At 39.8% G+C, this 20,205-nt stretch overlaps 4 protein-coding genes across 7 annotated transcripts; 3 read left to right on the top strand and 1 right to left on the bottom strand.

Moving 5' to 3' along the window:
* Positions 1–1,180: 1,180 nt before the first annotated feature.
* On the top strand, positions 1,181–5,115 carry LOC147168864 (uncharacterized). 2 transcript variants are annotated; one of them, XR_015095973.1, is made up of 7 exons: positions 1,181–1,339; positions 1,410–1,760; positions 1,832–2,185; positions 2,275–2,409; positions 2,533–2,576; positions 2,652–2,915; positions 5,054–5,115. XR_015095973.1 is itself a non-coding variant. In XM_086084868.1 (6 exons), exons 1-6 carry the CDS (start codon positions 1,294–1,296, stop codon positions 2,784–2,786), a joined length of 1,065 nt encoding a protein of 354 aa, XP_085940994.1. In that variant the 5' UTR covers positions 1,181–1,293; the 3' UTR covers positions 2,787–3,656. The 2 variants fall into 2 exon arrangements, 1 of the variants encoding a protein (XP_085940994.1); XM_086084868.1 differs by lacking the exon at positions 5,054–5,115 and having other exon boundaries at positions 2,652–3,656.
* Positions 2,902–6,962, top strand: LOC147168865 (uncharacterized). Its single transcript, XM_086084869.1, has 7 exons — positions 2,902–2,915; positions 5,054–5,170; positions 5,241–5,591; positions 5,663–6,010; positions 6,092–6,232; positions 6,357–6,400; positions 6,476–6,962. The coding sequence occupies exons 2-7, from the start codon at positions 5,125–5,127 to the stop codon at positions 6,608–6,610; spliced, it is 1,065 nt and encodes a 354-aa protein (XP_085940995.1). The 5' UTR covers positions 2,902–2,915; positions 5,054–5,124; the 3' UTR covers positions 6,611–6,962.
* Positions 6,636–10,681, top strand: LOC147168866 (uncharacterized). Of its 2 annotated transcripts, none has more exons than XM_086084866.1 (7): positions 6,636–6,739; positions 8,194–8,452; positions 8,523–8,873; positions 8,945–9,298; positions 9,380–9,520; positions 9,646–9,689; positions 9,765–10,681. In XM_086084866.1, exons 2-7 carry the CDS (start codon positions 8,407–8,409, stop codon positions 9,897–9,899), a joined length of 1,071 nt encoding a protein of 356 aa, XP_085940992.1. In that variant the 5' UTR covers positions 6,636–6,739; positions 8,194–8,406; the 3' UTR covers positions 9,900–10,681. The 2 variants fall into 2 exon arrangements, with proteins under 2 accessions (XP_085940992.1, XP_085940993.1); XM_086084867.1 differs by having other exon boundaries at positions 6,643–6,739; positions 8,336–8,452.
* LOC147168867 (uncharacterized) lies at positions 10,515–19,902 on the bottom strand. Of its 2 annotated transcripts, none has more exons than XM_086084871.1 (4): positions 19,771–19,902; positions 19,522–19,698; positions 18,293–18,628; positions 10,515–10,769 (listed from the first exon to the last, which is right to left on the bottom strand). In XM_086084871.1, the coding sequence occupies exons 1-4, from the start codon at positions 19,811–19,813 to the stop codon at positions 10,684–10,686; spliced, it is 642 nt and encodes a 213-aa protein (XP_085940997.1). In that variant the 5' UTR covers positions 19,814–19,902; the 3' UTR covers positions 10,515–10,683. The 2 variants fall into 2 exon arrangements, with proteins under 2 accessions (XP_085940997.1, XP_085940996.1); XM_086084870.1 differs by having other exon boundaries at positions 19,363–19,698.
* Positions 19,903–20,205: the final 303 nt, after the last annotated feature.

Genomic DNA, 20,205 nt, shown 5'->3' on the forward strand with positions numbered 1-20,205 from the left:
TGCCTTGAATAAAAATATTTAATAATTAGATTGGAATAAAGTTTTGTTTTTAAAGTTGACTATTTAAAATTGGACGTTTTCCCCTTGCTTAAGTTTGACAATGTCATATTATTACAATTACCGTACCGATATCTAAGTTTTTTCTCAACATGAAAAAGCTGCCCTGCCATTGGTTCAGAGCATTCAATGGCTAAAAGGATATCTTAGCTCGGCATGCAGTGAACATGTCACACATCAGCGAATGTCGTGCATGAGAAGACACAAGATGCTGCATCCAAAGTCCTATTTTAGCGTCAGAATTAATGGTATCGGCATGTTACTTGTTAGTACTTTATTGATTAATTTCAGTAGACCCCGACACTTGCTTACCAATAAGTTATTGGGAATGCATTTTTAACAGTAATGTTGAAGGTCAGCATTTTTATTGTAAAAAAAGAAAGAAAAGAAAGAAAGAATTTTTTTTACTTGAACTCATCAATCCCAGATGCAAACTTTATTATTATTATTATTATTACAAAGACAGCCATTTTGACTTAAATTCTTGTTTTTATATATATTTTTAAATAAGGCTTTTTTTTTAGATTTCACTGAACAGCTACTTAGAGACTTGGTCTACTTGTTTTTATTATTTTTTTAAATTAAAATGTACATTGTTTATAAATACGTATAATAAAAATTCAGGGACCTCCTGCATTAATTGTATCTTTGCTTCACACAACCTGTTGGGACTTTTTGCGCTTGAATGTGCCACGACTCCAAAATGATCTTTAAATTGTGTGTGTGTTTTTTTAAGCCAAATAACACTTTGCACCGAGTGGACAACAAACCTTAATATTTTAATTTTTAGCTGTCACAAACTCAACAAATCTCCAGCTAGAAAACGTGAACGTCTCTACTTCATGACACGTGAGACGTGAACATGCTGAAAACGTGACTTGGCGCCGTTGGTCCTAATTCACTCACCTTAAAATTTGGTGCCTAAAAAAAAAAAAAAAAAATCTTAAAAAGGTGGATTTTTCTGATTAACGTGTAAAAAAAAAAAAAAAAAAAAAAAAATGTAATGTCTCACCTTTATTGCAGACTGTTTCAGCAATCATCCAGAATATTGCATGTGGGTTTTTTTGTGAGAGGAGCCGATTTGAGAAAACACAATGGAAAGTGGGTTGAGTCGACACGTGAAACGACCAATGAGATTTCGGTGAAATTGTCCCCTCCTTTTCGGTGTCAAGTCAAAAAAAACCTTTAAAGCTGTTTGGAGGGACTGCCGCTCACTTTTGCTGAAACGACAACAAAATGCGGACGCCGCTTCCTCTGCTGCTTCTGCTGATCCCGTACGGAGGCAAGTCCATACGGAGTCGTGAACGGGACGATCACATTTGTTGACATATTTTGTCTTTCGTTCTGTTCAGGATGTGCGGGCGGTCCCACTTTCACAACAGAGACCAGAGCAGTTGGACAAAATGTCTCTTTGAAATGTGCCAGTGACAAAGCCAAACTTCAAGATGTTCTTTCTTGGATTCGACTTGCTCCTGAAACCTTCCCTGAAGTTTTAGGGCAGATGACATCACTTGATTTGACGACACCTGAACCTGGGACATCACACAGTGGAAGTCGCATCAGAGTCAAAATAGAGACAGACGCGTTTGTTTTGCAAATTAGTCAAGTGCAGAAAAGTGACATGGCCGTCTACTACTGCTTCCGATGGACAACATGGATTAATAAAATGGTGTTTTTGCAAGGAATATTTCTGCAGGTCAAAGGTATATAAGGTCATGTAAAAATGGTTTTTGAGAAAACAATTCGAGACTTCAAGGTGACTTTTGTTTTTCAGACTTCCCAGAAGCAGAAGCGTCCGTCTCGGCCGTCGCTCAAGATTTGCGGTCGTCTGACAATGGCCGCCGACCAGGACCGTCCGTAACGTCACGTTGCTCGGTCTTCTCCCGTTCTGGGAATAAAACATGTACGGATGGACACAAAGTTTACTGGTTCAAAGCTGGAAAAGTTGACAAACCTCCCAGCTTCATTTACACTCATGAAGGCTGTAAAAAAGTCCAAAGCGGTTCCATGCAGAAATGCGTTCACGCTGTCACCGAGAACGGCAGCTCGTCCGTTGCCGGAACGTACGCTTGTGCTGTGGCCACATGCGGGGAGATTTTTATTGGAATGGCAAAAAACGTCAATGAAGGTAAATTTCTTCGGTGTGTATTTCAAAAGTGCTAATCCCTTGAATTGCTTTACTGTTTGCTGTTTCTTTGTTTTTTCTTGAACACCCAGATGCCAGCAGGCTTGATTTATTATCAATATTATGGTCCGTTATTGTTGGCTTGAGTGCTGCTTTGGTCTTAAGCTTCATCCTGTTGACCTTCCTCATATACAAGATCAAGATAAAAAGATCTTCTTGCTGCAAAGGTAAGAGAAAATCCACATGAATGATTTTGGCTACTTCTTGATCACGTTTTTTAGGGGCTTCATTTTTCCAAATGCCTTTTAAGAGACACTGCTTGACACTTTTTTTCCCCCGTCAATGTTCAGCTTGCCACCAAACTCATGAAGAAACGTCCAGCGATGTGCAACAGGTCAGTTGAAAAGTTCTCCGCAAGTTTGCTCCCATTCCACCTTCTTCTCTTGACACACGTGACTTGTTTCCTCAGAGAAACGAGGACTCTCTGATTTATTCCGCGCCGACCATCGTCGCCAGGAAAAGCGGCAAAGGAAGCCAAACGACTGCGAGAAGCGCTGAGGAATTTAGCATGTACGCCGACGTCCGTCTTCGTGGATCGGAATGAGGCGAAATGGACAAAATGCTCACAATTTTTGTGCTGAGTCTCGACGAGTAGCGATGACGGCAACATATTAAAACTGCCGCATCGTTATCGTCACGTCACGATATTAAAAGCAGCATATCTGTTAAAAAGGTGAGCTTGTTTTCCATTTCTGCAGTTCAAGCACCCTCTGGTAGTTATTTTTTTCATGCAATTTAATTCTAATTAGGCATGTGTTGGCCTCCTACGTTTAAGAACTACGCTGCACATTTGAGTTCCTCCACAAATGGACTCACTTCACAATGTGTGCATGCATTAGCAGATAAGTGCCTCAATTTTACGTGTTTGAATGTCATATATAATTAAAACCTCATCTAATTTGTCACTGATAATAATGACCAGTTTTTGTCACTAGTGATGATTACAGAAATCTTCATCTTTGGCAGTAAAAGCTTCGACATGTACTTTATGGGAAAAAATATTACAAGTTTATTGCTTCTGTTGTGTTCTTTTTAACGTTGTGTTTCTTATCACTGCAAGCAAACAAACAAAAAAAATACATCTTGAAATCAATGTCGTGTCCTGATTTCGACCATGGTGCCTTATGCGCATTCCACCTGGGCTGATGTCAAAGTGGAGCCGCAGTGTTCATCCCTGCATTAACTTGATTCACTTGGATAGGAAGTCGAAATGTATCACACATTATTTATTTATATGACTTGCAATCACCCGTGACAAAACATCAACTTTCAATGCAGCATCTGTGACAAGAGGTCTGAAATGAGACTTCAAAATAAATCCGTGGAAACTAGACGGCGACAACAGCGATCACAATCACGGCGGAGGCCAACAGAGCCCCGAGCACGAGGCCAGCAAGCGGTTTCGGATCTTGTCCTGAAATAGAACACATAAAACCACATATTAACAGCTTGATCTAACATTTTTTTTTCACTTTGTTAGAAATCATTCCTTTGATTTCCTGCGTGTTCAAATAAAACTCAAAGTTGAGATCTCATGAAGAAGTTTTCTTGCAAGCTTTTATTATTCAGAAATTTCCGAAGCCACTTTGGATCCTTGCTCAATCAGCAGTGACCGCAAAGTGTGCCTCTCGCTCTCTGCTCTTTCACACTTATACAAAAACAGTGTTTAGAAAAAATACTCCCCCCCAGTCATCTTGTCCTGTCAGCAGAGTGAAATACACAACTTAGAATCCTACACCAGTTCCTATCTCAGTTCACTCCAGATGTGGGTAAACAATTGGTCCCCGGCACCTCCTTGCACCAGAAAATTTATGGACAGACCTCTGCTTGCACTTTCAAACATCCCCTCATTTAGATAACTCAGAAACCTTACTAGACATTTCTTTCCCAGAGAGGAGAACATAAAACTATAGATTGATTAACATATGATTTAACTGTTGTCTTATTATTACACAGCTCTAACTAATATCAAAAACGGTTAAAATATAAATTGAAACAGAAAAACAATGTTAATAATCTAACAACTTACACTACAAACAAAAATGGAGGTGTAGCTGCCATAAGAGTCAGCTTTAAAATTAAATACGTTTAGTTTGAGTATATCGTAAATATTAAGATTGAAGTACTTTGTTGTTTTACAGCTACTTAGAGACTTGGTCTACTTGTTTTTATTTTATTTTTAAATTAGAATGTACATTGTTTATAAATAAGTATAATAAAAATTCAGGGGCCTCCCGCATTAATTGTATCTTTGCTTTACACAACCTGTTGGGACTTCTTGCGCTTGAATGTGCCACGACTCAAAAATGATCTTTAAATTGTGTGTGTGTGTTTTTAAGACAGATAACACTTTGCACAGAGTGGACAACCAACCTTAATATTTTCATTTTTAGCTGTCACAAACTCAACAAATCTCCAGCTAGAAAACGTGAACGTCTCTACTTCATGACACGTGAGACGTGAACATGCTGAAAACGTGACTTGGCGCCGTTGGTCCTAATTCACTCACCTTAAAATTTGGTGCCTAAAAAAAACCAAAATCTTAAAAGTGGATTTTTCTGATTAACGTGTAAAAAAATAAAAAAGAGCACGAAATATGGACAAACACACTTTTTGTTGAACAGAGATGTGATAAAAATAATAATAATAATGTCTCACATTTATTGCAGACTGTTTCAGCAATCATCCAGAATATTACATGGTTTTTTTTTATGTGAGAGGAGCCGACTGAGAAAACACACTGGAAAGTGGGTTGAGTCGACACATGAAACGACCAATGAGATTTCGGTGAAATTGTCCCCTCCTTTTCAGTGTCAAGTCAAAAAAAACCTTTAAAGCTGTTTGGAGGGACTGCCGCTCACTTTTGCTGAAACGACAACAAAATGCGGACGCCGCTTCCTCTGCTGCTTCTGCTGATCCCGTACGGAGGCAAGTCCATACGGAGTCGTGAACGGGACGATCACATTTGTTGACATATTTTGTCTTTCGTTCTGTTCAGGATGTGCGGGTGGTCCCACCTTCACAACAGAGACCAGAGCAGTTGGACAAAGTGTCTCTTTGAAATGTCCCTATAACAATACCGGAATTCGATATGTTCTTTTTTGGATTCGACTTGCTCCTGAAGCCTTCCCTGAAGTTTTAGGTCAGATTTCATCATTTGATGTGACGACACCTGAACCTGGGACATCACACAGTGGAAGTCGCATCAGAGTCAAAATAGAGACAGACGCGTTTGTTTTGCAAATTAGTCAAGTGCAGAAAAGTGACATGGCCGTCTACTACTGCTTCCGATGGACATCATGGGTTAATAAAATGGTGTTTTTGCAAGGAATATTTCTGCAGGTCAAAGGTATATAAGGTCATGTAAAAATGGTTTTTGAGAAAACAATTCGAGACTTCAAGGTGACTTTTGTTTTTCAGACTTCCCAGAAGCAGAAGCGTCCGTCTCGGCCGTCGCTCAAGATTTGCGGTCGTCTGACAATGGACCAGAACCGTCCGTAACGTCACGTTGCTCGGTCTTCTCCCGTTCTGGGAATAAAACATGTACGGATGGACACAAAGTTTACTGGTTCAAAGCTGGAAAAGTTGACAAACCTCCCAGCTTCATTTATACTCATGAAGGCTGTAAAAAAGTCCAAAGCGGTTCCATGCAGAAATGCGTTCACGCTGTCACCGAGAACGGCAGCTCGTCCGTTGCCGGAACGTACGCTTGTGCTGTGGCCACATGCGGGGAGATTTTTATTGGAAAGGCAAAAAACGTCAATGAAGGTAAATTTCTTCGGTGTGTATTTCAAAAGTGCTAATCCCTTGAATTGCTTTACTGTTTGCTGTTTTGGTTTTTTCTTGAAGACCAAGATGCCAGCAGGCCTGATTTATTATCAATATTATGGTCCGTTATTGTTGGCTTGAGTGCTGCTTTGGTCTTAAGCTTCATCCTGTTGACCTTCCTCATATACAAGATCAAGATAAAAAGATGTTCTTGCTGCAAAAGTAAGAGAAAATCCACATGAATGATTTTGGCTACTTCTTGATCGCACGTTTTTTAGGGGCTTCATTTTTCCAAATGCCTTTTAAGAGACACTGCTTGACACTTTTTTCCCCCGTCAATGTTCAGCTTGCCACCAAACTCATGAAGAAACGTCCAGCGATGTGCAACAGGTCAGTTGAAAAGTTCTCCGCAAGTTTGCTCCCATTCCACCTTCTTCTCTTGACACACGTGACTTGTTTCCTCAGAGAAACGAGGACTCGCTGATTTATTCCGCGCCGACCATCGTCGCCAGGAAAAGCGGCAAAGGAAGCCAAACGACTGCGAGAAGCGCTGAGGAATTTAGCATGTACGCCGACGTCCGTCTTCGTGGATCGGAATGAGGGGAAATGGACAAAATGCTCACAATTCTTGTGCTGAGTCTCGACGAGTAGCGATGACGGCAACATATTAAAACTGCCGCATCGTTATCGTCACGTCACGATATTAAAAGCAGCATATCTGTTAAAAAGGTGAGCTTGTTTTCCATTTCTGCAGTTCAAGCACCCTCTGGTAGTTATTTTTTTCATGCAATTTAATTCTAATTAGGCATGTGTTGGCCTCCTACGTTTAAGAACTACGCTGCACATTTGAGTTCCTCCACAAATGGACTCACTTCACAATGTGTGCATGCATTAGCAGATAAGTGCCTCAATTTTAAGTGTTTGAATGTCATATATAATTAAAACCTCATCTAATATGTCACTGATATTAATGACCAGTTTTTGTCACTCGTGATGATTACAGAAATCTTCATCTTTGGCAGTAAAAGCTTTGACATGTACTTTATGGGAAAAAATATTACAAGTTTATTGCTTCTGTTGTGTTCTTTTTAACGTTGTGTTTCTTATCACTGCAAGCAAACAAACAAACAAAAATACATCTTGAAATCAATGTCGTGTCCTGATTTCGACCATGGTGCCTTATGCGCATTCCACCTGGGCTGATGTCAAAGTGGAGCCGCAGTGTTCATCCCTGCATTAACTTGATTCACTTGGATAGGAAGTCGAAATATATCACACATTATTTATTTATATGACTTGCAATCACCCGTGACAAAACATCAACTTTTAATGCAGCATCTGTGACAAGAGGTCTGAAATGAGACTTCAAAATAAATCCGTGGAAACTAGACGGCGACAACAGCGATCACAATCACGGCGGAGGCCAACAGAGCCCCGAGCACGAGGCCAGCAAGCGGTTTCGGATCTTGTCCTGAAATAGAACACATAAAACCACATATTGACAGCTTGATCTAACATTTTACTTTCACTTACACTACAAACAAAAATGGAGGTGTAGCTGCCATAAGAGTCAGCTTTAAAATTAAATTTGTTTAGTTTGAGTATATCGTAAATGTTAAGATTGAAGTACTTTGTTGTTTTACAGCTACTTAGAGATTTGGTCTACTTGTTTTTATTTTATTTTTAAATTAGAATGTACATTGTTTATAAATAAGTATAATAAAAATTCAGGGGCCTCCTGCATTAATTGTATCTTTGCTTTACACAACCTGTTGGGACTTTTTGCGCTTGAATGTGCCACGACTCCAAAATGATCTTTAAATTGTGTGTGTGTGTGTGTTTTTTAAGCCAAATAACACTTTGCACAGAGTGGACAACCAACCTTAATATTTTCATTTTTAGCTGTCACAAACTCAACAAATCTCCAGCTAGAAAACGTGAACGTCTCTACTTCATGACACGTGAGACGTGAACATGCTGAAAACATGACTTGGTGCCGTTGGTCCTAATTCACTCACCTTAACATTTGGTGCCTAAAAAAAAAATAATAATCTGAAAAGCGGATTTTTCTGATTAACGTTAAAAAAAAAAAAAAAAAAGAGCACGAAATATGGAAAAACACACTTTTTGTTGAACAGTGATGTGATAAAAATAATAATAATAATGTCTCACATTTATTGCAGACTGTTTCAGCAATCATCCAGAATATTACATGTTGTTTTTTATGTGAGAGGAGCCGATTTGAGAAAACACACTGGAAAGTGGGTTGAGTCGACACGTGAAACGACCAATGAGATTTCGGTGAAATTGTCCCCTCCTTTTCAGTGTCAAGTCAAAAAAAACCTTTAAAGCTGTTTGGAGGGACTGCCGCTCACTTTTGCTGAAACGACAACAAAATGCGGACGCCGCTTCCTCTGCTGCTTCTGCTGATCCCGTACGGAGGCAAGTCCATACGGAGTCGTGAACGGGACGATCACATTTGTTGACATATTTTGTCTTTCGTTCTGTTCAGGATGTGCGGGTGGTCCCACCTTCACAACAGAGACCAGAGCAGTTGGACAAAGTGTCTCTTTGAAATGTCCCTATAAAATTACCGGAATTCGATATGTTCTTTTTTGGATTCGACTTGCTCCTGAAACCTTCCCTGAAGTTTTAGGTCAGATGACACCCTATGATGTGACGACACCTGAACCTGGGACATCACACAGTGGAGGTCGCATCAGAGTCAAAAAAGAGACAGACGCGTTTGTTTTGCAAATTAGTCAAGTGCAGAAAAGTGACATGGCCGTCTACTACTGCTTCCGATGGACATCATGGGTTAATAAAATGGTGTTTTTGCAAGGAATATTTCTGCAGGTCAAAGGTATATAAGGTCATGTAAAAATGTTTTTTGAGAAAACAATTCGAGACTTCAAGGTGACTTTTGTTTTTCAGACTTCCCAGAAGCAGAAGCGTCCGTCTCGGCCGTCGCTCAAGATTTGCCGTCGTCTGACAAGGGCCGCCGACCAGGACCGTCCGTAACGTCACGTTGCTCGGTCTTCTCCCGTTCTGGGAATAAAACATGTACGGATGGACACAAAGTTTACTGGTTCAAAGCTGGAAAAGTTGACAAACCTCCCAGCTTCATTTACACTCATGAAGGCTGTAAAAAAGTCCAAAACGGTTCCATGCAGAAATGCGTTCACGCTGTCACCGAGAACGGCAGCTCGTCCGTTGCCGGAACGTACGCTTGTGCTGTGGCCACATGCGGGGAGATTTTTATTGGAATGGCAAAAAACGTCAATGAAGGTAAATTTCTTCGGTGTGTATTTCAAAAGTGCTAATCCCTTGAATTGCTTTACTGTTTGCTGTTTTTGTTTTTTCTTGAAGACCCAGATGCCAGCAGGCCTGATTTATTATCAATATTATGGTCCGTTATTGTTGGCTTGAGTGCTGCTTTGGTCTTAAGCTTCATCCTGTTGACCTTCCTCATATACAAGATCAAGATAAAAAGATGTTCTTGCTGCAAACGTAAGAGAAAATCCACATGAATGATTTTGGCTACTTCTTGATCACACGTTTTTTAGGGGCTTCATTTTTCCAAATGCCTTTTAAGAGACACTGCTTGACACTTTTTTTCCCCCGTCAATGTTCAGCTTGCCACCAAACTCATGAAGAAACGTCCAGCGATGTGCAACAGGTCAGTTGAAAAGTTCTCCGCAAGTTTGCTCCCATTCCACCTTCTTCTCTTGACACACGTGACTTGTTTCCTCAGAGAAACAAGGACTCTCTGATTTATTCCGCGCCGACCATCGTCGCCAGGAAAAGCGGCAAAGGAAGCCAAACGACTGCGAGAAGCGCTGAGAAATTTAGCATGTACGCCGACGTCCGTCTTCGTGGATCGGAATGAGGCGAAATGGACAAAATGCTCACAATTTTTGTGCTGAGTCTCGACGAGTAGCGATGACGGCAACATATTAAAACTGCCGCATCGTTATCGTCACGTCACGATATTAAAAGCAGCATATCTGTTAAAAAGGTGAGCTTGTTTTCCATTTCTGCAGTTCAAGCACCCTCTGGTAGTTAGTTTTTTCATGCAATTTAATTCTAATTAGGCATGTGTTGGCCTCCTACGTTTAAGAACTACGCTGCACATTTGAGTTCCTCCACAAATGGACTCACTTCACAATGTGTGCATGCATTAGCAAATAAGTGCCTCAATTTTACGTGTTTGAATGTCATATATAATTAAAACCTCATCTAATTTGTCACTGATAATAATGACCAGTTTTTGTCACTCGTGATGATTACAGAAATCTTCATCTTTGGCAGTAAAAGCTTCGACATGTACTTTATGGGAAAAAATATTACAAGTTTATTGCTTCTGTTGTGTTCTTTTTAACGTTGTGTTTCTTATCACTGCAAGCAAACAAACAAAAAAAATACATCTTGAAATCAATGTCGTGTCCTGATTTCAACCATGGTGCCTTATGCGCATTCCACCTGGGCTGATGTCAAAGTGGAGCCGCAGTGTTCATCCCTGCATTAACTTGATTCACTTGGATAGGAAGTCGAAATATATCACACATTATTTATTTATATGACTTGCAATCACCCGTGACAAAACATCAACTTTCAATGCAGCATCTGTGACAAGAGGTCTGAAATGAGACTTCAAAATAAATCCGTGGAAACTAGACGGCGACAACAGCGATCACAATCACGGCGGAGGCCAACAGAGCCCCGAGCACGATGCCAGCAAGCGGTTTCGGATCTTGTCCTGAAATAGAACACATAAAACCACATATTAACAGCTTGATCTAACATTTTTTTTTCACTTTGTTAGAAATCATTCCTTTGATTTCCTGCGTGTTCAAATAAAACTCAAAGTTGAGATCTCATGAAGAAGTTTTCTTGCAAGCTTTTATTATTCAGAAATTTCCGAAGCCACTTTGGATCCTTGCTCAATCAGCAGTGACCGCAAAGTGTGCCTCTTGCTCTCTGCTCTTTCACACTTATACAAAAACAGTGTTTAGAAAAAATACTCCCCCCCAGTCATCTTGTCCTGTCAGCAGAGTGAAATACACAACTTAGAATCTGTTAAGTTATTAACATTGTTTTTCAGTTTTAAATTATATTTTAGCCGTTTTAGATTATGTTAACTCAGTATGGCTGAATGAATAGAAATATATTCTTATCTGTGTTACTTTCATGAGAAAGAGCAACGGGTCTGTCTATTCATTCGTTATCTAATGGGAGGGCCGGGATTCTGCTGTGTCGGAAGGGAGTCAGGCTTATTGTTATTGTATTTTTTCTAATCTGATTTATACCCATGGGAACGGATTCTCTTGTATTCATTCAGTTGTAACCAGGTGTGTTGTGGGCTGACTTTTCTATGAACCCTCTTTTGAATAAATAATGATGTGGGCTGGAGAGAAGACACATTTGAACAGAGCACTGCTTGGGTGACTTCAATTGTGTGATCAGAAGCTTCTGGTAATTATTCACCTTTGCAAAGGGACTTCTTCACTTGGATCTCACCATTCAGTTAATTGAACACGCAAAGAGTACAATACTTAATATTGTCTACTATAACAAATGGTGACCGCCGACGCAGAATTATAACGAATGGTCTCCTCCGTTGAACCGAACGGATGGTGGTATTTTGACGTGGAGCTAGATGCGGCGTTCAAGGACGGGCGGAACTTCTAGGCCTAAATAAATAAAGTACGGTAAGTGGAGACTGTTATCCACGTAGAGAGGTTCTGTCTGTCTGGTCCGCTGCAACTGGTTTTTCGTCTTCCAAATTGTCTAAATTTTAAATGAGATCTGTGCGAACAAGTTATGGTTTGATGTCGTTAGAGAGTTGTGATAATTCCGACGATATTGAACTAAACACGTCGTGGGGCGGTGCATTTTGAAGTGCAGCCTGTAGATTATAGTATTGCGCTTCTGCCTTTTTTGGCAGTTTTGGCCGATTTGAGGACTACTATCATAATTGTTCATGGCTCTTGGTGAAAACGTCCTATCACGTAATATGTTTTTTGAAAAAGCGCCTGTTTGAAATTGAACAGTATATAGGGGTCCAGGTTGATTACAGCGATGATTGGATTTTGTGTCACTGTATATCAATCGAGAGATTACGTGAAACTTTTATTTTGTTGGCGCTTCTACAATATGTAGTTTTGAGGTCAGGATTCCCGTTTGAATTCCTTTTGTTCCACGGTTGAGTTCGTTAGTGCGTGACAATTTCTTAAGAGAATGAGCGCCTTGCAAAAATTTTGCAATATATGGAGAACAGTTTAGCTCAGCGGGATTGGGTAACCGCTGTGTATAAACGAGAGGTCACGTAATTCTTATGTGTGTCTGTGTGTGGCCATATGTGTTAACATATTGAACTATTAATATTAAAAGTGAGACGTCACTGTATTGAAACCGAAAGTAAAAATAGCCTATAAACAAAATGGAGGCGATTTCGATCCGGATACAAAATGGTTTGTCCTGAATGCGCTTCCGGTTCAGTGAAAAATAAAAGCGTCGATGAACAATGAAAAACGAACTATGGATCGATTGTATACAAAGCTTTCGCTGGACAAAATGGTATGTCAGAATTTTGTATTTTCTTTGTTGGTAATGGAAAAAGGCTGAATTTGATGCTAAAATGACTCCAGCATTTCTGGAGCAGTTTACGGGTGGTTTGTTCGAAGTTAACCCGTTTACTGAAATCACCGTACGAAACTGCGGTTTAAATGCTATAAGATTTGTAGACAACGAATTGATAGAATGACACCGTTTTTTATAATGACTAAAGAGTGTGTGCGTATGCATTTGAGTGTGTGACCTAGCTTCTAAAAAGGTGGGGGCTATTATTGTTATTGTGTGTGAGAAATGTGCATATGGGGATTTTGTTTGTTTTTCTTCAATGTTTTAACTAAGTTTGGTGTTGTTTTGTGTGAGATGAGACTGTTGTGATAGTGGCGTTTGTTTTGTTAATGGGAATGGGATAAAATAGGTTTTGCGATTTATAATGTTAAGATCCCCCCCCCCCCCCCCCGTTTCTAGGTTAGAGAAAAGGTGGGGGCTGGGCTGTGCGCTGTGAGCATAATGTGTCCTCATAATGGGACTTTTTCTTTGTCAAAATGGTAAGAGAGGAATGATAAACAATATAAAATAAGTAATAGTATTTGAAAGATATTGTTGAGTTTTTGAAAAAAGAATATTAAATTAGTGTTTTTTTTGGGGGTTTTTTTGTTTTGTTTTAGTGACTGAGCTAATAGTCTTTACACTTTAATGATTGATGACGTTGGTTAATTTGTTAACTTTCCCTTTTCGGGACAAATGAATAAAGAGTAATGATAAAATAATGGCATTTTGTTTGAGCTATGTTGAGTTGATATAATTATGCCTACATCTTTATAGCTGTGGCTAGATATAAGATAGTTGAATAAGAAGTTATAAATGTTTTTGAAATTGACATAATGATAATGATTTTTGATATTTGTTTTTTTCTGAGTGTGTCATTTCAGAAACTGATGTTTGAGTTCCAAGGCAGATGAGGGTTTGATGGCCTTCACTGATTACAAACTGATGCGCCCCAGCTGCTGATACGTTGTATGGCTAGTAGCTATTTGAAGGGGTATTGAAAAAAAAAATGAAAAAAAATAATGAATAAAGAGGCTGTGTTTTTTTACGAAACATTTTTGAGAAAGCAGGAAGTGAACTGTCTTGCTATGATCCCATATCCTCAGTCTGGCATTTTTAATGCATTGTATCAACGAGTGTGCATTTTTTGATCAGGTGAGCTCTCAGAAAGACTGTGTGTCATCGGATCCACATTGCAGACAGCGTCTGAATGGATGTGGCAGAGATCAAAGGTCAAAAGCCGCAGAGCAACAGTCTTCTCGTCCTGTGCCTAAGAAAAACATGATGTTCAAATTCCTCAATGCCCAGTGACTGTGTATACGCCTTATTACAGTGACTTCTCCCCTATGGCTGTTTTGCATCCAGAGGAAATCTAAATGCCTGCTCTGAACATTGCTGCCACAGCAGCCGCCCTGCTGGCCAGGACTGAACATTGACAACAGCTGCCGTCCTGCCTTTTGCTGGGGGCCTGGACTGAGAAAGTTGGTGGTCGGAATGAGATGTGATCCTTGTTCAGTAAAATGCTGCACGGAGTATGCGGGGCATTTTTAATGTGTTGAGTGGGGAACTGTGATCTATAGCAAGATATTTCAGAAAATTGGAAACGACATATGTGAATTTGAAATGAGGGATTGAGAAAATTTATTTCAATCTATAGCCTACTAAATGTTTGCCTATATTTTTGGGAGAATCAGTTTCTGAATTGGTACAATGGGAATTTTATTAATATGTTATGATATGATATATTTTTATTTTCCCCGTGAGGAACTTTTTTGGACTTCGTCCAGCTGCAGCTATAGTATAAAATAAATAATAGAATAAAATGAGTAGTAACAAGTAAAAGACTAACTAAGAGTTTGATGGCTAAATTAGATTTTTTTTTTTTAACAGCACTGTGATTTATAAATCCCAGAAATATTTTGTGTGCTGTGTTTTTTATGAGCCCCGCTAATATGTGAAAGATTAGCAGTTTGAAGATGATTTTTAGTTTGATTAAATCTAGGAAATGGTAGATATTTGTAAATTTTGTGTGATTTTATCCTCAGCCCCACTAATCTGTAAAAGAGGTGAGGTTGATTGGCAGTTTAAATAATTTTCGGGACTCTAGGAGAATTAGAGTAATATGGTTACCTCTATTTTTTATGGCCCCAAAGTCATCATATATTAGTGTCTTAAGTTGTATCTGCTTATGCTCAGTTTTATAGTGTTTTGTAGCTCTTTTGTTTATCTCATAGCCTGATTTAGAGGGTTGAGTTATTTATGACGTCTTTTGAGTTATGAGGTCTCTATTTTATCCTCCCTTTATCTTGACGTGTTTAAAAAAATCAGTGGATCTTTGTCAAATGAGGGAGTTTATGTTTAAGAAATTAACCAATGTAGACGAGTTAGAAAATTAAAATCAAATTTAAAAACAAAATTAAAAAGGTTGTGGGGTATCGGCCTACGCTCCAATTGACAGGATGAGTTTGAAAGTGATAATCCACAGTTTGAATATGAAGAAATCTACCAGAGGAAATCGATCGCAAAGTCTGAAGCAAGCAAGGACAATAATGCATATTCGCCGAATGAAGGTAATTATATTATATTATATATTTTATCTCAGAATCACATTTGAAAAATGTAATGTTTGGAGCCCAGTGTTTGCAAAAGAGTATAGATAATATGAATATATGTGAGTTTTTCCCAGCATGCCAGGATTCGGCCGGTCATGGGATTCTGGGAAGAGAATAAGAGATATGAAAGGCACAGTTATGCAAATTTAGAACAAATTTAGTCATGGTAAAAAATTACCTATTATTGAACAAAACCTATTTGAAAAATAAATATTTATAAGCTCTGTCTTATATTAATGAATGAGCGAATGTCATTCAACTCAATCAAAGGCTGAGCTCTATTTTAATGTCACAAAAATAGATCTTTTCCTGTTCCAACAGCACAGGACCTACGGATCTTAACCAAATAACATTTACTAATCCCAACTAACAAAAACTATCAGGGTTTTTTCCTCCAAATAAAATTTATGTGAGTTTATGAGAAACTAAAAATGAAAATTTTCTGCACTCAGGAGAACGGCCCCAGGGGGTCGGAGAGGAAATCTTGTGCAGTTCGCTGGACAGAAAGAAGGATGGAGAAATTCCACAACTGGAAAGGAGACGTGCCAGGCTCGGCTATCTCATCAACTGATGATCATCAATCTTATTACCTCCGGCCTGGAGCCACGTCAGCTGACCCAGTGATCGTTCTGGAGCGGCCGTTTCGACATCATTCGACACCGTTTGAGGACATCAGTCAACGGATCAAGTCAAGTGCCTTTTCTTGGGCAATCATTTCACGAACAGTCAAATTTTTCGGGCAGAATAATCCCGTGACAAATCGAAGAATTTGGGTAGTCTACCCCAGATTATTAAAGAAGAAAGAACTATTGCGTCACTTTTTTCATTCAACAAAACTTCATCACAAGATGGCTTCAAAGAACACATATTTGTCTGCCGATATATTGCGATACTTTTTAATGAATAACATTTTATGTTAAGCCTCACATATGCTATGCTTATTCCACTAAAAATCTTTTAAATGTATCAAATTGTTTTTTAATGTCATATGATTGCTAAACTACCTCCTCTTCTGCGAAAGGGATGTTTTAAGGATAATTATTTTTATCACACAACCATTGAAAAAAAAAGGTTTAATGTGTTGAGCTCTTATGAGCTCAAATGAGGGATTGTTAAGTTATTAACATTGTTTTTCAGTTTTAAATTATATTTTAGCCGTTTTAGATTATGTTAACTCAGTATGGCTGAATGAATAGAAATATATTCTTATCTGTGTTACTTTCATGAGAAAGAGCAACGGGTCTGTCTATTCATTCGTTATCAAATGGGAGGGCCGGGATTCTGCTGTGTCGGAAGGGAGTCAGGCTTATTGTTATTGTATTTTTTCTAATCTGATTTATACCCATGGGAACGGATTCTCTTGTATTCATTCAGTTGTAACCAGGTGTGTTGTGGGCTGACTTTTCTATGAACCCTCTTTTGAATAAATAATGATGTGGGCTGGAGAGAAGACACATTTGAACAGAGCACTGCTTGGGTGACTTCAATTGTGTGATCAGAAGCTTCTGGTAATTATTCACCTTTGCAAAGGGACTTCTTCACTTGGATCTCACCATTCAGTTAATTGAACACGCAAAGAGTACAATACTTAATATTGTCTACTCTAACAAATCCTACACCAGTTCCTATCTCAGTTCACTCCAGATGTGGGTAAACAATTGGTCCCCGGCACCTCCTTGCACCAGGAAATTTATGGACAGACTTATTTAAGTACTTTGTTGTTTTAAGAGGTTTGTTTTTATAGTGGAACCAAAGTTATTTATGTGCGTGTTGTATGGGGACGTTAATGATTGAAGCATTGCTACGTCATTCTTGATGAGACGATGGTAAGCCAGCCTGAAGAAACTATTTTACTCCTCTCTAACACATGCAGCCAATGAGCTAACATATTTGCAAGCATTTGCACTCTTTCTGTTCGTATTTACGATGCCTTTTGGAAGTAGTGCACTACAGTTAGGTCGCTAGCACGCGAGCGCTAGTTCGTTAGCATGCTATCATCGTTAGCGTGTTAGCATGCTATCATCGTTAGCGTATTAGCATGCTTTTTTTAGTGGATGTTAACGGGCATATATGGCAAATGGAAGTTATTTTTGATTGTTGATATCTTTATGTTCTCTATGAGAATTATTTTGTGTTGTTTAGCTCTTTAATATGGTGTTTTCTGTATTTTGTACAGTTCTCACGGCATGCTTAACCGCAATAAATGCCTGTTGTAACAAAAAACACTTGGACTTAAAATGTTCGACTGGAAGGGCGTAACAGGAGGGATATTGGTAGAGTTGACATGATCCGGCCATGCTTTACAGGTTCTGTCCTGTCACATTGTTTTGTTTTTAATTTAACCTGCATCTTTAATGCAAGAAGCTAATTTAGGAGCTTGAGATGGCGGCAGAGTCAAACCGCAACAGGAAGTAACAAGGGTCGACCTATTCTGAGAGAGGAAAGAGAGGAACACAAATAACACTTTATTTCCGTCCATGTTAGTGTTTTATTTTTATTTTTATTTCATACAATTGTAGAAGCATCACCTGTAAGTGTACTTGAGTTCAACGTCTCCAGTTTGTTTTTTGATGATTTACATCAATGTTATTTTCCTCTTCATGTCATATTTCTGTAGTTTGTACCAGTGGTGTTATCAAGACTTTTCAGCAGGGTTCACCAATTCCGGTCCTCAAGGTCCGGAGTCCTGCAGGTTTGAGATGTTTCCAACTACCAACACGCCTGATGCTAAAGATCAGGATCCTTATCAGGCATGCTGATGAGCTGATTATATGAATCAGGTGTGCTAGTGGGCAAAAGCATCTAAAACCCGCAGGACTCCGGACCTCGAGGACCGGAATTGGTGAACCCTGCTTTAGGGGCAGTTATGGGTTACTATTTTATATTACAACTAGGGGTGTCAAAATGAGTGCGTTAATTTAAAGTTCCTTTAACGCCACCAATTCCCCTTACTTGGAAAACCTGTACTGGGAGAATTCCAGTCGCAACGCAGCAATAAATGTAATAAGAATGTATATATGTATGTAAGTTAAGAATTTCAAATACGTACGTGTCTCCACATGAGTTCCTTGTCCAAACAGGATCTCCCCACATGTGGCCACAGCACAGTAGTACGTCCCACTATCAGATGAGTTCTGTATGAGTTTGGAGAGATGGTAGACACAGCCCCTTTGGACCTTTTCATCATCTCCGTCGGTGTAAATGATATGCGGGGACGAGTCTCCCGACCCGGATTTGAACCAGTACACGCTGCGTTCGTCCGGACACAGGCTGACGTTCTCCTTGCTCTCCGAGAGAATCGAACACTGGAGCGTCAGCGGCTGGCCCGCCTCGACGGACTTGGCTTGCGGAATTTGCTTCACGTAGAAGGACTTGTGTGTGGGTTCTGCGGCGGACAATAGAACTTTTCAGAATTGTAAACAATCAGCGCCAGGGTGCTTCCGGATGGCAGAACTCACCTGAACTGAAAAGGGTGACAAAATTGGTCACTCGCTCGAGTGTGAAAGGGTTAAAAGCGGAGGCTTTTGTTGTCGCTGAAGAAAGTTTGAAGGAGAAGAAACATTTCCTTTACTATTTAGAATTTGGAGAGTTTAATCTCGTTTGTGCCATTTTCGCTATAATTATAGTTGCTTAGTATTATGAGCATAAGATTTTGTTTCAATTAGTTGTTTCATTTTTGTTTTTTGTCATTTTGTTACCTTGGTGCCTGCCCCTCACCACATGAATTGGTTCCTCTATGGCAAGGGGTGCTCAAGTTGGGTCCTCGAGAGCCCTTATCCAGCCTGTTTTCTGTGTCTCCCTCCTGCAGCACAGCTGAATCTAATGATCAGCTAATCCGCAGGCTTGGCCGAAGCCCGATAACGATCCTGATCACGAATCAGGTGTGTTAGTAAAAAACTTGAGCACCAACTTGAGCACCCCTGCTCTATGGCATTCTGCGCTCTGCTAAGTGCGGGCCTAAATGGAAGAAGATCGCAAGACTGCCTTAAAACGATCGCTCGAACCATTTCCTTTTTTGTTCTCAATCGTTCCGCCTTTGCCAAACGACATTTCCGTCTTTTGCCACCTGGAAGCATCGCGACGTCGTGATGGAAAACGTCTTCGAAAGACAGACTTTACCTTTGACAAGCAAATGCGTGCTGTCAATGAAGCGCATGCTGTACGAGGTGCCCGCTTGGCAAGTGTACGTGGCTTCGTCGTCTTTGCTCACGTTGGTGATGTTTAAAAGGTAAACGTCAGCCGCGCGTTCGCTTCGGAATCTGCCGTTCTGAAACTGACCTCGAAGGGACAGTTCTCCAAAGTATCCCTCCACGACGGTTTGGATCATATATCCCAACTTGATCTTGTACCAGTAAAATATGTCTCCCATATTCTCGAAGCGCGGGCACGCAAACGAGACGTTGGCGCCAGCGTCCACCATGACCAAAGACACCGGCTGCAGCCCTTCGATCGCAGCTGAGAAGATCAAATGGAAAAGAAGTTGTCAAATTTGACGGCGGTTGATATTCCAAAAGCCGTGACACTCACACAATGTGCAGAAAAGCACCGCGGCAGTCAGTCCGCTCGCCATCGTGACGGTTCGCCTTGAGTGTTGACTTTGCGCTTTGCGTCTGCAGGTTGCAAACCGTCGTCGCGCTGAAATGCAGAAATTTGACTTCCGCTGCTTTTTTTCTGTGCACGCTGTGACCCATTTGTTCTTATTGGTGTCGCTCATCGGTGCAGAAAAAAAGCTCTTGTTACGTTCAGCACAATATTTAAAAAAAAATGGCCAATTTGGATTTTGTGAAGTTCATAAGGTTTTCTGTAGATTTTCAATTTTCGGAATCTTCATGTTTTGTCTCAACACCTCAAATGGGCTCGCAAACTTGGAAGTAACACATTCTTCCTATTTACTGCTTGATTTAAAAAAAATTGTTTACAAACGTGATGAATGTTTATTTCTTTATCTTTTTTAGTCTTTCA

The sequence above is a fragment of the Leptonotus elevatus genome, chromosome 9 (assembly GCF_054856555.1).
Source record: "Leptonotus elevatus isolate MCC_2025b chromosome 9, RoL_Lele_1.0, whole genome shotgun sequence".
NCBI classification, from domain to species: domain Eukaryota; kingdom Metazoa; phylum Chordata; class Actinopteri; order Syngnathiformes; family Syngnathidae; genus Leptonotus; species Leptonotus elevatus.